Source organism: Ascaphus truei, chromosome 8, assembly GCF_040206685.1.
Source record: "Ascaphus truei isolate aAscTru1 chromosome 8, aAscTru1.hap1, whole genome shotgun sequence".
NCBI lineage: Eukaryota > Metazoa > Chordata > Amphibia > Anura > Ascaphidae > Ascaphus > Ascaphus truei.
In genome coordinates this window covers 23,456,564-23,473,213 of record NC_134490.1, presented here as the reverse complement: position 1 = coordinate 23,473,213, position 16,650 = coordinate 23,456,564, and the positions used below count along the sequence as shown (strand labels likewise).

General features: G+C 44.1%; 1 protein-coding gene across 1 annotated transcript; it reads left to right on the top strand.

Annotated features, from left to right (window-relative positions):
• The first annotated feature begins 5,699 nt into the window (after positions 1–5,699).
• DNAJC9 (DnaJ heat shock protein family (Hsp40) member C9) lies at positions 5,700–16,379 on the top strand. Its single transcript, XM_075610815.1, has 5 exons — positions 5,700–6,110; positions 9,587–9,727; positions 13,184–13,438; positions 13,649–13,735; positions 15,760–16,379. The coding sequence occupies exons 1-5, from the start codon at positions 5,925–5,927 to the stop codon at positions 15,880–15,882; spliced, it is 792 nt and encodes a 263-aa protein (XP_075466930.1). The 5' UTR covers positions 5,700–5,924; the 3' UTR covers positions 15,883–16,379.
• The last annotated feature ends 271 nt before the right edge of the window (positions 16,380–16,650 follow it).

The window sequence follows — 16,650 nt, the reverse complement described above, 5'->3', positions numbered from 1 at the left end:
AGTGCGGGGCTTCTGTAACTCTCTTACCTCCTCCTGCGTGATCTCTTACTGTCAGTATCCCTCCTCATGGCACCGTGAGGTCAAATGGCGTCACGTTGCCATGACAATGGGACGCCGCCTGACATTGCGGTGTCATGTGGCGCCCTGTTGTCATGGCAAAGACTTTTGACGTTGCGGCACCATGATGAGGGATAATGACAGCAAGAGATCACACAGGAGAAGGTGAGAGGCCCTGCACCAAGCCCCGCAATTTTTCTAGCCGGCCCTGAGTAGGGATTAGTGTATGTACATGGATAAATAAGTAAAGACCTAAAATATCACTTTTAATTAAACTATACAAATCAATGAAACCCCCTTAAAATCAGTCATCTCTGATGCCTGTGGCTAATACAAAGGCATAGGTACAGTGAGTGTGGGGATAGAGTAGTATTGGCTAGGAACGCATTTCAATGTCTACCTAACTGTAGTATCAGGTGTGGGGTGGCTCCTATAAAAAATTATATCTAAGTACACTGTAGAGATAATCGCCTCTATCAACCATCTTCAAACTTTAGGCAACAGCGAGTCTTGGGATAAAGCCCAGTGCCTAATAATGTAGGATACAATAAAGCTGCTATGTGAGAGCTAGAAGGTATTGTGAGGACTGGAGAAACGATTCAGAAGCCTTTAGTGACGGTTCACTTGTATGTTTCTGCTGAATATGGAAAGCCTAATTGAGATCTCCACTATTTCTTAACCCCTGGTATATAGGACCTATATCAGCAGACACACACGAAGGCACGCTGGCTTTTCCTGAGCCAGGTAGTGAGCCCAGTACATCATCTGTTGACATTAGGTAGCGGTTACACTATAACTTACTGTTACTACTATGTATGTATATCTTTATGGCTATAGCGCTGTCCATGTGTAGTTATCGCTTTACAGCAGTAATAAAAGTGACATTATATTATAACACGTAATGGGAATAAGCGCTTCAAACATAAAAGTAACAATAGGAAAAGGAGTCCCTGCTGCAAAGAGCTTACAATCTACGTGGTAAGTGGGGAGAACTGACAGAGACAGAAGTAAGGTGTTCTGGTAAATGGAGTATAATCCAATAGGGTATGGTGCTCAGACTTATTAGACGCTCTCCGGTAATAATTGTATAAACCACATATTTTCCGAAACTTCCGTAATAGAAAATAATGTACACGTGCAAAGGCTTTTGAGGGAAGAATAACGCCAAGTCGAGTAAAAAATGGCCACCAAACAGTATCGCGTAATAAAGATCTGCCTTACAATGTAAGCTGAGAGCCTTAAGATTAGGACACAAATGTATACATGAAAGCAGGAAATTCACATATCCCAGGGTGCCCATTGTGCATTCTTATACCCAACTGGGAGGTTCCGAGGTGTGCAACGTCCGTTGAAGATGAAATCCAAAAAATTAAGTGAAGTGTGGAGCACTACTATCGACGAGAGAGAAAATAAGATCAAGAGGTGACACCAATAAAAAAATGAATATATTATCACATGGATCTGAGGTAAAAAAATGCACATACACTTTATGGTAAGTGCATCTAAAAGGGGCCAAGGTCAGTATCAGCCTGCGGAGCTACGCATATGCTTCGTTAAAAAGGTGTGTTTTAAGAAAAGTCCTAAAGTTCTGTAACGGGTATTCCGCCTACCCCAATCGCATATAGAGTGCATGTGAGGGGGAACCTATATGTTACCAGGTGTGGTGTGTATACGTGCAAGTTCACAGGAGGTCTGAGCCTCCGCTAGTGAGAGCCTGGGGTGAATCCTCTGGAACGATCTTATTATTACAGCGCCTCCACCTGTGCAGGATTCTAGGAGTGTAGAATGTCCCCTACACAGGACCCACATATATGAACCACATACACCAAGGTATATATAACACATGTTTACTATATGGGCAAAACAATAACATCACATCACATCATACTGTATAGCAACACAGCCGTGTTACCTCCCTGCCACTAGATGGCTGCTATAACCTTGCCCCTAACTGGGCTATACCTTTACACCCCCCTTCCCAACCCCGTGTCCAAAGAGTCCAAGCCCACCCAAGTGTGTGTACAGGCCTGTCACATGTGAGGAGCAAGTTAAAGTTGGTGCACGTGTGGAAGGTGTCTTCGCAAAGGGTCTACCGGCGCCGCTTGGTCCAGCGCTGATCTGTACCTCCGCGTGGGATGGGGTCCCGCCGGACGTCCCACCGTTATGACAGTCTCTGGATCAGCAACCCAGCTTACAGGAACATGCAGCAAACCCTTTCACTGGGTCCCTGCACTAAGGAACTACACAAGGTCTCTCCCTGCTTTAAGGAACTGCACAGGGTTTCTCCCTGCTCTAAGGAACTGCACAGGGTCTCTCCCTGCTCTAAGGAACTGCACAGGGTCTCTCCCTGCTCTAAGGAACTACACAACTGAAGGGGCACAGGGTCCTTACCTAAGGGCCTGCCCCTATGAACACCCACCCTCACTAGTGGGGAGTCAGGGCCTCAGCTTTAGCCTGGGGATTTCTGGCCTAGGGCAGAAGCTCGCAGCTCTCTGCCCCCTTTCCTTCCCCCTACTGTCTCCTTAGCCTGACTAACTCATGTGCTTCACAGTCTGCTTCCTGACTCTGTACACAACAATGTATCCTTCTCCAGCAGGAGAAGTTGCAAGCTCTATTGGCTGTCTGGCTGCCTGTGACCAAGGTGAAAGTGCAGTCCCCAGAGGCTGCTGGGAATTGTAGTCCCTGGAGAGCCTTTCTATTATTGGGGCCGCGTGCGCTATGTCAGCTACGCGTGCGCAATGCTGTAATGGCCGCCACTGCTCTCTTCTGCGCCACCTTGGGGAGTCCCTGCGCTACGGAGCGCCATCCCTGCCCCTTCGCGCTCACTATATTGGCCGTCGCAACTCTTCTGCGCACGCGCGAACCTCCGCGCATGCACGAACACATCCAAGATGGCGGCACCCTGTTGTGTATGCCACTGGGAGCCCCCGGCAACGCACTCACCCCTGCAACTGCCCTCACGCTGTCGCAGGTAAGGGAGAGAAAAACGGATGTCTGGGGAGCCAGAGGGGACCTGGCTACAGTTCTAAAGGTGAAGAGAAGGGGCAGTAGGGCCAGGCTTGAGCAGAAGTATGAGGAGCTCTTTGACATGTTAAATTTGAGTCGGTGGAGGGCCATCCTGGATGATATAGCGAAGAGACATTCAGAGACTTTGTTCTGTACAGCAGATGGCGCGGATATAAATCTGAAAGGCCACAATTGCATGCACACGATGCCTTTGACATTGATAATTGAGGAGTTGAAAATATGTGTGAGTGTAGGGATTAGAGTAGGAGCAAGAGGTTTGAGGAGATCGGAGGGAATGGAGTCTAGAGGGCAAGTGGTAGAGTGAGAAGAGGAGATGGGCAGCGACATCTTCCTCTGTGACAGAGGAAAAAGAATCAAGGAAGGCAGGAGCAGAGTTAGGAAAATGTGTATAATATGAGGAGGATACAGAGGGGATGTCTTAACTAATCGAATTCACCTTTGTCCTGAAATAGTTATCAAAGTCTTGAATAAAAATAATTAACAGACGGAGGTCTGGGTAGCAAGCCAAAGACAGAGAAGAGGCAGTGTGTGGGTTAGACTTGTGAGTGTTGAAGAAAAGTAGTGTATCAATAGTAACCTGCTCAGCCTGTGAAGAAACCCTAGTTACATATTTTACCCTTTTATAAAATGTGTATACTGTCTACCCAGCAGATGTTGTACAGTATAGTCTGGTATCCAGCATTGTGTACCATCCTTTTGCAACAAGCTCGAATTGCTACTAGCACAGTGATGTGAGATCACTTCAGGGTTGCCTCTAGGACAGAATTTTATTTAAACTAGAGATCATTCATTTTATAATTTGTATTATTAAAAGTATTTTAACGTACTCATTTATTGAAAATATTTCTACACCATAATTTAATGATCTCTCTTTACATACTTCTAATCAGCGCAGATCACTGATCATTATCGCACATACCCCTAGTATATCACTCCCCATCCCCAATCCTTGGGAGGTGGTACTGTCTTATTACACAACTCCTCCTTCTCTTACCGTGCACCCCAAAACTGGAACAACCTACCAGAGACTCTCACACCCACCACCAGTTTAAAGTTCTTTGAAATCTAAGGCTGTCACACATTTTAATCTGGTCTGTAACTGTTTCATACGCCCATAATATATATTATCTTTAACTGGGCATGCAATGTCTTTTATATAATATATACCCTGCTCATTTATGTAACTGTATTTGTAAACATGTATTATTTGTCTTAACTCTGTGCCCAGGACATACTTGAAAACGAGAGGTAACTCTCAATGTACCGTATTTCCTCGATTGTAAGACGCCTTTGATTGTAAGACGCACCAGAGATTTGGCCCTTACAATCAAGGAAAATTACTTTTTCACTTACCATGTTTCAGGAGAGGTCCCATATCAGCGGAGGATGAAGCGGGCGGCGGCGGCAGGAGAGGTCCCACGTCTGCAGATGGTTGAAGATGGACAGCGGGTGGGTGTGCGGCAGCAGGACAGGTCCCAAGTCTGCAGGTGAATGAAGATAAGAAGACAGCGTGCGTGCGGCGGCGGCAGGAGATCATAATAGCAGGAGAGCTGAGCAGGAGCAAAGCGGCATAGGGGAACAGCTTGGGAGGTGCACACTAACACCGGAAGTCAACTTCCGGTGTTACAGTGTGCTCCTCCCAAGCCGTTTCCCTATGCTGCTCTACTCCTGCTCAGCTCTCCTGCTATTATGATATATTAGCTGCCTCCACCACCGCACGCCCGCTGTCTCCTTATCTTCATTCACCTGCAGACTTGGGACCTGTCCGGCTGCCACCGCACTCCCGTCCGCTGTCCATCTTCAACCATCTGCAGACGTGGGACCTCTCCTGCCGCCGCCGCACACTTCGTCCTCCGCCGACATGGGACCTCTCCTGAAACATGTTAAGTGAAAAGAGGGGGTTAGTACTGTAGACACTTTTTTTAATACATCGATTCTAAGACGCACCCCGATTTCAGACATGTGAAGATCGGAAAAAAGGTGCGTCTTAGAATTGAGGAAATAGGGGATTACTTCCTGGTAAAATATTTTATAAATAAATAAATGCATAGGCCCTTATTCTGTCATTTGTGATAGTGCAGATGACGTGCTATCGCATGAAAAGTCCCAATGACTTTAATGGGGCTTTTCATGCAATAGCACGTCATCCGCGCTATCACGCCTTACAGAATAAGGGCCATAGTGTGCATGCAATTGTTACCTTTCAGATTTACTTCCCCTCCATCTGTTTGGAGCTGATAACTTGTAACCCTCATTGATGCAAAGGTCTACACTGGTGCTAATACAACCTACTCAAGAAACATATTGAGGCAGACTGCTAAAAGAGGCAAATAAACTAAAATGTTAAGGAAAGTCTTTGGAATACAGTATTAATAGACTGACTCCCTTTCAGATAACTGTCTCACATTCATCCTTCCCACACAAATGAATAGAACGGTTTCCCGCAACAAACATGGCTGACAGCGCCTCCTCGTGCTGTCACGTGCTGTCACGTGCTTAGTTCTCGCTCTCCTCCCCGTGCATTGTGGCAATGTAGTTTGGACTGTGACGTTTTTTTTTTGGTTGCCTGTCTTGCTCACGTGACCGAGCCATTATTGGTCCGCAGCTCAAGCGGGAGTTGCGCGCGAGAGCCTCGCGAGATCTGATTTTTTTTTCACGCGGTGGCGGGAAATCACTTGCCTACTGTCAGCGCTCGAGCCTCCAGAGTTCCCGCCAACCCTAGGCTTCACCCTCTCTCCGCCCCCCCCACAGCCGTTGGGAGCCTGTAGCAGTAACAAGAGAGAGGCCGGAGGCTCCAGGGGTGTGTTTATCGTTCTTCTCCCCTCCTCCCCCCACTCAACATGCCGGGCCTGCTGGAGAGCTGCGAGCTGTACTTCGGCTCCTCGGACCTGTACCAGGTGCTGGGAGTCAGGAGAGAGGCTGCCTCGGAGGGGGAGATCCGCCGCGGGTATCACCGAGTCTCCCTGCGTGTCCACCCGGACAGGGTAACGGAGGAGGAGAAAGAGGAGGCCACGCAGAAATTCCAGGTGCAGATACTCACATTCTGAAGCGATCAGTGCCCGTGGGATATAAGCACAGAGTGCATGAAACACCAGGCAGCCTCTCAAACACGTGTACCTGCCAATGTATGCGTATGTGCAAGCTCTCCGGGTACCGTGCCTCTGAGACATGTCATTTTATATCTCCAGTGATGCTATTAAGAGGCCTTGACTCACAAGAGATATATGTATGTAGAGGTATCTGTACCGTGTTAGCCGAGCTTTAATAATCAAGAATGAATAGATGATACCGTTCTGTGGCTAACTAAATACAGGCATACCCCGCATTAACGTACGCAATGGGACCGGAGCATGTATGTAAAGCGAAAATGTACTTAAAGTGAAGCACTAACTTTTCCCACTTATCAATGCATGTACTGTACTGCAATCGTCATATACGTGCATAACTGATGTAAATAAGACATGTGTAACAGGCTCTATAGTCTCCCCACTTGCGTACAGCTTCGGTACAGGGTATTGCTGTTCAGGACGTGTTGACAGGCGCATGCGTGAGCTGCCATTTGCCTATTGAGCGATGTGTACTTACTCGTGAGTGTCCTTAAAGCGGGGTATGCCTGTACAGTACTTTTATTCACACAAAAGCATTTCGTTAGCCACAGAATAGTATCATCTATTCATTCTTGATTATTAAAGCTCAGCTAACACGGTACAGATACGTCTACATCTATATTTATGAAGAACCCCTTTTGTTTTTCATTGTATATTATATTTCTTGCACAATCCCCATGAATATGTGCACAATTGTAGGTCTGTTGTGTAACTCAACACTATATAAGAAGCGCAATAGACCATCGGCTGATAACTAAATTGGTGTCACTGTATTAGGCTGCGTCCATAGAGGGGGGAGAATTGCTGAACAGCGCTGACGCTGAGCCTGCTGAAGCCTGTGCGATTTCATGCACATGCAGGCGAGCCAGCGGGTGCGATCGGGAGGCGGGGCAGTGACGTCGCTGGGCCAATAGCCCGTGACGCACTGACATCAACGTCACGGCGCCGCAACGTAGACGCTGCTTCGCGCTGATTGGATGTTTTCAGCCGACAGCGTGCTGAAAAACAGCTTGGCTGTCGGCTGAAAAATCCAACTCCTCAGCACGCCTGCGGACGCTCACGTGAGCTCCCTCTAAAGACATCCTCATTGAGGATGCCGGGGCTCAGCGTGGAGTGTTCACACGGCTCAGCGCGGAGTGTCCTTCTATGGACACAGCCTTACTGTGTCACGTGCCAGATACACTGCGGTAGGTTCATGTTCATTAAACAAGAAATCGGCGTTTTTCCTTTGTAATCTAATCTAAAACGCTAAAAGGACAAACGTTGAGTTCAAAGCGTGTGTTCAAAACTTCCTTCTGAAACGCACGTACAAAGATTAGAACGCAGCTGTCTGCATAATCGACGCGTTGGTTCAGCTGCTCCCGCTCCTGAACAATACGAAGGCGTTTCTCCATCCTCCTAGCGACCATCTTTTATCAGGAAACCTTTTATGTTGGTGTATTGGGACATAAGGCCTCGGACATGGTCAAAAAGACCGTGCTGATGCGCGCTGAGGGGAAACATTATCCCTATCAGCGCGGCTTTAGACGGCGCTTCCGCAGGCGTGTGGAGGCGTGCGGAAATGAAGGAGACAGGCAAGTTTAAATTTTGCCGCTCATGGAAGTGCAGGGCCGGTCACGTGACTGCCAGACGCCAATGGCAGTCCATGACGTGGCGCCCTAGCCCCGCCTCCCGCCCGGCTCCCACCGTGCACACAAGCGAGCTCGCTGACGCTCATGCAGGGACAAGAAAAATCTGCGTGGGCTTGATTGTCAGCACTGCCCAGCGCTCTTCACTACACTATGTCCCAGGCTTAACTCTTGCTTAGTCTCAAGCACTTTATAACGTGCTTATCATCTTCACTAAATGGCATTTTGTAAATTTGTACTGGGTGAGTCCATCGTGCGGTCACTAATTCTACAGAATACTTGTTAGATTATCCAATAATTCTTAAATGTAGTAATCTACTGTGACAGACCTAGAATTGTTCAAAATTTCATGAAAATGTAATGATTTTTCTGCAAAATAACACGAAAAATTAAACGGGTACAGTTTTTTTTTGAACATTGTATATATTCACAAAATCCCAGCAAGCTCAAGAAACCCAAAAACCCACCACATAATATATATTAGTGTCAAAAGGAGTGCTACTGAGCGTGGCCAAATGTATACAACAAAAGACAGAAAGGCCTAATGCTACATCCAATGTGACTAAAATACATAGTGAAATACTTATATTCTCTTGAAAAAGGAGTCATTTAGGGTTTAAGCTCGCCCCTCCCCACTTTTTAAGGCGTGTGATATAGTGTGCGCGCGTCAATTATAGTTGGCTGCGTTTAGCTATACAAACACGAATTGTATTTTTGCGCTGCTGCCACGCTGCGAACCAATCACAGCGAGGCCTAACGCTGTGACGTCAGTCACTCCCCCTAACCGCGCACATCACCGCTTGCAACTAAACGTGCACGCGCAACGCCGGACCACGCGCAGTAGCGAGAGCTATAAAACAAGCCATATTTAGCAGATTTTTTTCATGTTCCTGTGTTTGGACAGACCCAATGTGGTCATTCTCCCTCCAAATAGAGGTAAATGAGAATTTTTTCAGGTTGTGTTAGGACCTGCTCACTGGTCCTGCTTTGATGTGGCTTGCAGGCTTATAATCTTTGGCCAAAGGGTTTAACTAAATAACCCTTTTCAAGAGAATACATAAGTATTTCACAGTATTTTTGTCACATTGAATGTATCATTGGACTTTCTGTCTTTAATTGTATATATTCCACAGGCACTACATCTAAACATTTTAAGGGATGAAGATAGTCTGGTATATATCTATCAAAAGTAAAGTGTGTAGACAGCACAAAAAAATAAGATTATAAGAATCAGGATTTTTTTCTTTGATCCATTGTTTTGTACTCCTGTGATCAGTTTATGTACTGTTATTTATATTGGGCAGCAACACTAATTGCGTTTTATTGACCATACCTGTCATTAGAGAAAACATTGCAGGGGTAAGCTGCCGCCAGTGCTCAAGGGCTAGAGCGTGGATAATAAGTCCATAAATAATCCGAGACACACGGGTAAGGCACTTATAATGAACTGACATGATAGAAAATCCAGCGGACAAATGAAGCAGGTTGGGGGGAGGGGTAATAACGGGTGCCCTTAAGAATCGCCGACCATCCCGAAAGGGTTCAATTGTGTGTTTATTGTTCTTTACCTTTCTGGGTTCTCTTTCTATGTGCCATTGTTCTGCCTATCGTTGGGAGGATGGTTTATTGGACAGTTCAAGGGAAGTACCACTGACACTGTGGGAATGGGCAAGAAGGGGATAACCCATGAAACATTGACCCCGTTTTTTGATTTTAAAGCCGTGTCTATTGGCAACTTTTTATTTAGTTAATTTTGGTTCCTTTCAGACTCTTGGGAAAGTGTACGCAGTACTCAGTGACAAGGAGCAGCGAAGTGTGTATGATGAGCAAGGAATTGTTGATGAAGAATCAGAATCTGTGAGCCAAGATTGTAACTGGGAAGATTATTGGCGATTGCTTTTTAAAAAGGTATAGTATCTGAAGAATCGATCGTTGTGCTTTTGCAGTTCAAATATTAAATAACTTCTATATATCAAATCTATTATACATAAGATAAAATAGATGATGCTGATTTGGTCAGCACTGTTTGTAAATTTGAGGTTGCTATACTCCGTTCCTAAATCCCACAAACCCCCCGAGATATTTACCGGTGAGGGTACCAGCGTTTCAGTCCCCTCCAGAGGAAACAAAATGGTAGCTTAAATCTGTGAAACGCGGGCCAATAAGAAGCCACTTTATTAGCCCGTGTGACGCAGGATATTGAAAACACACTGCGACACCAGGAAGAAACGCTTGCACCTTTACCAGTAAATATCCTGGGAACTGGGGTCATCAGCTTAATAGTGTGTGTGTGTGTCATTTTTTTTGTATATACTTGAAGCAGAGGGTCTCTGGAGCTGAACTGCATTACATTTGGCTCCAGAGACCCTCTGTTTCCCAAGATACTTCTGTAGGGGGCGCCGGTAGCAGCTCCGACTGGATTTGTTGGGGTTATCAGTGGCAGTTTCCCATGTCACACGTCACGAGGGCCGTTGGGAAGCTATGACATCATCCCTTGTGGCTTCCTATTGGCCCATGTGACCGGGACATTGAAACCTGCAGAGCTGCTGCTGGCACCCCCTACGGAGGGAAGTAATTCTTTTTAAAGAGCATATGCACCATTACAAGAAAAAATAAATTGAGATTTGCTACTTTAAATCTTCTTTTTTTTTTTACCTCCCCTTTTGTTTTTAAGTAAACAAGTCTTTAAAAGGGAAATAAGCTCTCTGCTGTTTAACATAATTGCAGTAATGTTTAATTGGTTGCATCCATTGGGTTGTCTATAACATATATCACCTTCAACCCTTGTTAATCCACTGCTCGATGAAGGCCCCAATAATCTTCCAGGTACTGCGGGCTGCAAGCCCTCCTCATTGCTGCAACACATTTTTCTGATTTCATCCTCCCTTTAGTCTCTGGACTTTTGATATCCCTTGAAATCCAGTCAAGTACCATCCCTGTCCAAGTATGGTAATTGTCATGCTGGTGACAATATTGTGTTTTTTGTTTTTGTTTGTTTTTTTTTTCTTTTTTTTCCCCCCTTTCTAAATCATTCATTATTTTTCCTTTCTCTTCAGTTAATACCCAGCATACATCTCTCCATACTTCTGAGTTGTTTTGAAGCTTCTGAATTGTCTTCACATTTAGGGTCCAGGTTACACGTCCATACGTGAGCACAGGCATAATATACTGGTCAAGCACAGTGGAAGATTCCCTTATAAGATTGTTTTGTTTCTTCCAAATCTACTCCTTCCTGTATTCAGTCTTATTGATTTTCATTTGAAAGGTTCCGATCTATCAATACTTGCTGGCCAAGGTAGATATAGTCTTCAACTTCTAGTTTTATTCATTTTGATTTTTGTAGAGTTTACACTTCTGTTGAACATCACTTCGGTCTTGCAGAGATTTGTATGGAGACCCACCTTACTGTACTTTCTTTGAGTTTTCTGAACTTGTGGCAAAAATAACAATCAGGAGTGTCGATACGCAACAGCACATTAACACGTCAGCTCGCTGGCCCACATGCAGGTCCTGTGGTGTATTTAAGAACGCTGACTGCATATTACGACTCAAATTTGGGGTTAAGCAGATTGGTGGATGTCGCTGAGGATTAACACAAGCTATCTCCTTTTCAACAGAGGATGGACATTCCATCTATATCTATAAAACAGAAAACGTTATTTGTTTGCTGTGCATCTGGGCAATCTGATTGGTCCGTCGGTCCGTCACTCCGCCTCTGGCCAATCGGATTGGTCCATCGGCCCGCCCCCGCACGGCTCATTGGCCTGCGTGGTTCACTGACCACACCTACCCCACTGGCACACTCAGAACAATCCCTGCCTCACTGCCTGCTCTCACCTCACAAACTAACCCCAGCGTAGATTTTGCCCATGAAAATTTTCATCCCCTGCGGACTAGACAACACCTCAAATACTGCACGCTGCCGCGTGCTCCCTCACCTCTGCACACTACTCACACCGTCCGGCCCTCCGGTACCGCGTCAATCCCCCCAGCACACCCGCCGGCTCCCCCTCATCAATGACCCCCCCTCACTCGCCGGCTCCCCCTCATCGCGTGGCTGACTGTCCCCTGGGGCGCCCAGTCCGTTACCCCTGGCTACCTTCCCCCTCGGGGCGCCCTTAACCCTGCTTGGCCGGGCGCTGCGGGACATGGGCGCGGGGGGAGCGCGGCAGTGGCGTTCGCGGCTGACTCATCTGGGGCAGCCGGTGAATTACAATTCAAAGTTAGAATTCCCCCAATTTTCTCTACTTTTTCCCCATCTTCTTTTTCAATATTTCAGTTGCACTTCCATCTTCCCCGTGAGCTTTCCCATTCTACATGCCTTTTATTGACGTTGCCACTTCCGGGAGAATGCATTGTACATTATTGGTGGGTTTTGTTCTTACTCTGCTGGATTATGTCTTGTGTTTATCAGTGTTCTTGTAAAATTGTATGTAGAAGTCAACTCTCTTTTTAGAAGTGCAGTCTTTTATTGTTGATCTATCGTCTTGTTTGAGTGTGATGATTTGCTTATACCCAATCATAAGTCGCTACTTTTGTTATCTTTGATAGCCTTCACTATATCAGAGTTCCATTTTCTTACATGGTCAGTTATACGCTTGCGGATCGTCTTGTGGGATTGTTTCATTTCTTGTAACTATTTTTGTTGTTTGATAATTTCTTATCCTGTTTTTGTGTTTTTTGTTTGTTTGCAATCCCTCCCAGTTTTTTATTTTTATTCTGCCCTTTCAACTAGAATCATAAGTTCTTCATACTTGGTGTCCACATGCATTTTGAGCAAGCTTAAGTGATTTTTCATCTTTCTCTATATAAAATATATTTCAGACAAGTATCTTTGAAAGTCTGTTTTCCTTTATAAGAAGGGGGTCACTGAATGGGGGGTGCTGATTGTCAGTCTTGTTGGCTCCCTGTCAGATTTATGCATACCCCCCCTCATTGTTAAAACGGACATTATGAATGGGAAGAGGAGAATAGGAATCAATAACACCCACATTCAACTGTTCAAATGTTTACAGCCTTGAATGTAAAGAAAAAAACAATTGCTGGGTTCAGGAATATTGACCTAAAGGTCAATTCACATTTAAAACTTAAGTGGATCATCTGATAAAACTCGCTGCAATATGCAGTAAATCAAACCAGTGCTTTTCTGTGTAAAATGGAATAAATGGTATATTTATTTTCAGTCTCCGAATATTTTTGGATGTGGTGGGGTGTCTTTTTAATGGGCTAACATGAAAGTTGGTTGTACATTAAATTTTGGGATTTGAAAAGTCTGTTCTATAGATTTCGTCCATAGAAAACGTATCGTTTCTGTTTCTAGATACTTGACGTTAACTTGTTTCTTGTTTTTATTTCCTTTTTTAGATAACTGTGGAAGACATAAATGCATTTGAAGAAACTTACAAAGGTTCAGAAGAAGAAAAAGCTGATATCATACAAGCTTATAAGGATTTTCAGGGAGACATGGATGGTATTATGGAGTCTGTACTATGTGCCTGTGATGCAGATGAACCAAGGATTAGAAAGATCATCCAGAAAGCCATTAAATCTGAAGAAATTCCATCTTATGATGGTTTTGCAAAGGAGACCAAAAAAAAGCGCGAACAGCGTAAGAAAAGGGTAAGAACACCAAATGCTTTAATTTAATCAGAGATTCTTAATTTGCAAAAGCTATGCAAGAAAGACACAAAATAAAATTTGCTTTTAAACGTGTTCTGAGAATCAACGGTACAGGTTTTTTGTTTCAGTCCTCCACTTGTGCGAATAGTATAGGAAGCTAAGAAGAAAAAAAAATGTAAGTGTTTTCTAAGTAATTATTTTTTTTCTCAGGCTCACAAAGAAGCCAAAGAGGCTGAAGAAATGAAAACGGAATTAGGCCTTGGTGAGGGGGTGGATGATCTGAAAGCATTGTTTGTAGTAAGTTTTGCCAATTTTTGCATAATAGTATATACTTTCTGGTGGATTATTCTAATTGTATTTTGCTGTTCTTTTTATGCAAAGAAAATGCTCTTTATTGTATGTGAGTTTGTGTCCTTCACTCTGACTTTATATATACAGCTGAACCCCATAACAACGCAGTGCGTGGGGTCCACATAATGCGACAGCGTTATAACTGGGATTGCGGGGGGGGGAAATGGCCACGATCAGGGGTTCCGCGTCTGGCCGAGGGGGATAACTGGGATAACTCTCCCAGCTGTCCCAGACCTGGAGACGCAGCTGCACCCCCACGCAGGAATAACCCGGCGGCAGCTCTCCTCTCCCTGCCGACAGTTTCCGGCTGACAGAGGTGTGTGTGTGTGTGTGTGTGTCTTCTAGACAATAGTAGGAGGTAGTCTGGCACACAAATACTCCGTTGAATAAGATATCACCTGCCATTGCCCACGGACAGAAAGGGACAGTTCTGCAACATAGCATTGAAGGGTGGTCTCAACGAACAACTGAACCTTAAATGTTTTCTTGACAGGCGGTGATTGTTTACTTTTGTGATGGACCTGCGTCAACGGATCTCCTATTGTAATTAATTATTTAATCATTTGTACTATTGAGGATTAGATATTGTATACTGTATATTGCCTTACCATAGTTTGGCTGTAGTGACACTTCTGTTTGTGTATGTTTTATGTTGGTTTGTTTTTGGGTTTCTTTATAGTGTAACACACAGAACCTCCAAGCTCTTTTTGGGAACCACTGAGCCGCCACAAAATATGTATGTGTCAAAAAGGAGTGCTATTGAGCGTGGCATATGTATACAACACGCGACAGAAGCCCAATGCTACATCCAATATGACAAAAATACACAGTAAAATACTTATATATTCTCTTGAAAAGGGGTCATTTAGTTTAACCCTTTGGCCAAAGCGTTGTAAGCCTCTGAGCGACGACAAGGCAGACTGTCCACAGGTCCTAACACTACCAGATAAAATACCAATATACCTCTATTTGGATTAAAATTCTCATTTACCTCTATTGTTGGTGACACTGCCTGAATCACCATGACTCATGACAGTACTAAACTCATGCTGTTATTCTTGTTGATCTGGATTAGGTCACTCCAGGCTTCATAACTCAGATGGGAGAAGCAATTGTACGGTTTCATAGTGCTGGACGTTCATACTCATTTTATAGGTGTATAGCATACTATACTTTCCAAACGGGGATCATCATAGGGTACCATATGCCAGGTGTGATACATATATTCGATTAATTAGCTTAGCATTCGAGGCAAAGTCTTGATGCATTATTATTGTGCTGGAAAGTATAGTGGTTGATGGTTAGTATGGAAGGTACAAAGAGAGAGAGAAAGAAGTGCTTTTAATTGCACCCTGTCAATTAACCAAGTCACAGCATTAAGAGAAGAAATTGCATTTAACTAATTTTCAGCCATTATACTGAACTCTTAATATTACAATTCAGAAAGAAATGAAGTAGCCGTTATTGCCTTGGTCATTTTGGTGTGTGTGTGTGTGTGTGTCTCTATCTCTCACCTGCCGGCGGCAGAGAAGGCTTATCACAGCATGAGCTTCCTGGGCCAGAAGCCAGGAAACCTCATTCCCACCCCTCCCACGTGACATCACATGACCCGTGGGGTCATTTGACGCAGGAGGGGCCACCAGCAGCAAGAGCAGGCAAAAGGGAATTATGAACAGTAGATCTTCTAAATCGAGAGCCACGCTCAAATTGTGTTAAGTGGATCCGCGTTTTAGCGAATCGCCTTATAACGGGGTTGAGCTGTACATACAATTTATTTGATATATATTTTTGCTTTAATTGTTAACTCTTATAGACCAGGAGTGACCAACTCCAGTCCTCAAGGGTCACCAACAAGTCAGGTGCTTCACAGGGGGCTCAAGCAGGGATATCCTGAAAACCTGACTTGTTGGCCCTTGAGGTCTGGCGTTTGCCACTCCTGTAATAGACTTTTTTTTTTTTTTTCCATACAGAAAAGACAAAAGGATCGTAAAAATGAAATGGACAGTTTCTTGGCTGGCTTGGAAGCAAAATACTGCAATAATTCTAAGAAAGGAGGGAAGAAAGCCAGTCCGCCAAAGAAAGGAAAAAAGTGACCATTAGTCTCGAACACATTAATAGTTCTCATTTCTGCATTTAAATAGACGTTCACTTTCTAACAATCGCATTTGAAATTGGTAATTTGTTTGGAAACCGCAATAACATTAAAAACAATCTTTCCACAGACAAAATGTTATGTTGATGCTATTTAAATGAGTACAGTATCTTATCCTTGTACCCTGCTATATGCATACATTGATGCCTGAATTATGTTCAAAGCTGAATGCATGTTCGGAATCAAATACATTTCTTAGTCTTTACTAAAATGTACGATAACTATATTAAATTGCCTTCACATAAATGATGTCACATACAGTATAATATAATCTGGACCCTATTGCTTTGTTCTTCCACAAGTTTATAGTTTCAGTCAAGCAGATAAGAATTGAGTTTAGTGAGTTATAGTTGCACTTAATGTTTTGTAAGATATAATTTGTATATGTATTTTCAATAAACTATTTTATGCTAAAATAAATGTTATGCTTTAACTAGTGACTGATGTTAAATTGCTTGTTATTGCTTGAGTTGCCTGACACAAGAAGTTACTGTCAAGTTATGCTGTGGTGCTGAATGTCACCGTTTTGTCAAAGCTTATTGACATATCTTAAATTTGAAACTTAAATGGTACAGTAAATGGCAGGCATTATATCAGGGGTGGCCAACTCCAGTCTTCATGGACAACCAACAGGCCAGGTTTTAAGGATATCCCTGCTTCAGCACATGTAGCTGTCATAATCACTGAGCAACCCCTGTTGATGCAGGGA

What these genes read in the sequence shown, in the direction of transcription:
- DNAJC9 (XM_075610815.1), top strand. Translation starts at nt 5,925, where the DNA reads ATGCCGGGCCTGCTGGAGAGCTGCGAGCTGTACTTCGGCTCCTCGGAC. An exon ending in GCGAACAGCGTAAGAAAAGG is followed by an intron (nt 13,439 to 13,648) that starts GTAAGAACACCA and finishes TTTTTTTCTCAG; the next exon opens with GCTCACAAAGAAGCCAAAGA. An exon ending in ATCTGAAAGCATTGTTTGTA is followed by an intron (nt 13,736 to 15,759) that starts GTAAGTTTTGCC and finishes TTTTCCATACAG; the next exon opens with AAAAGACAAAAGGATCGTAA.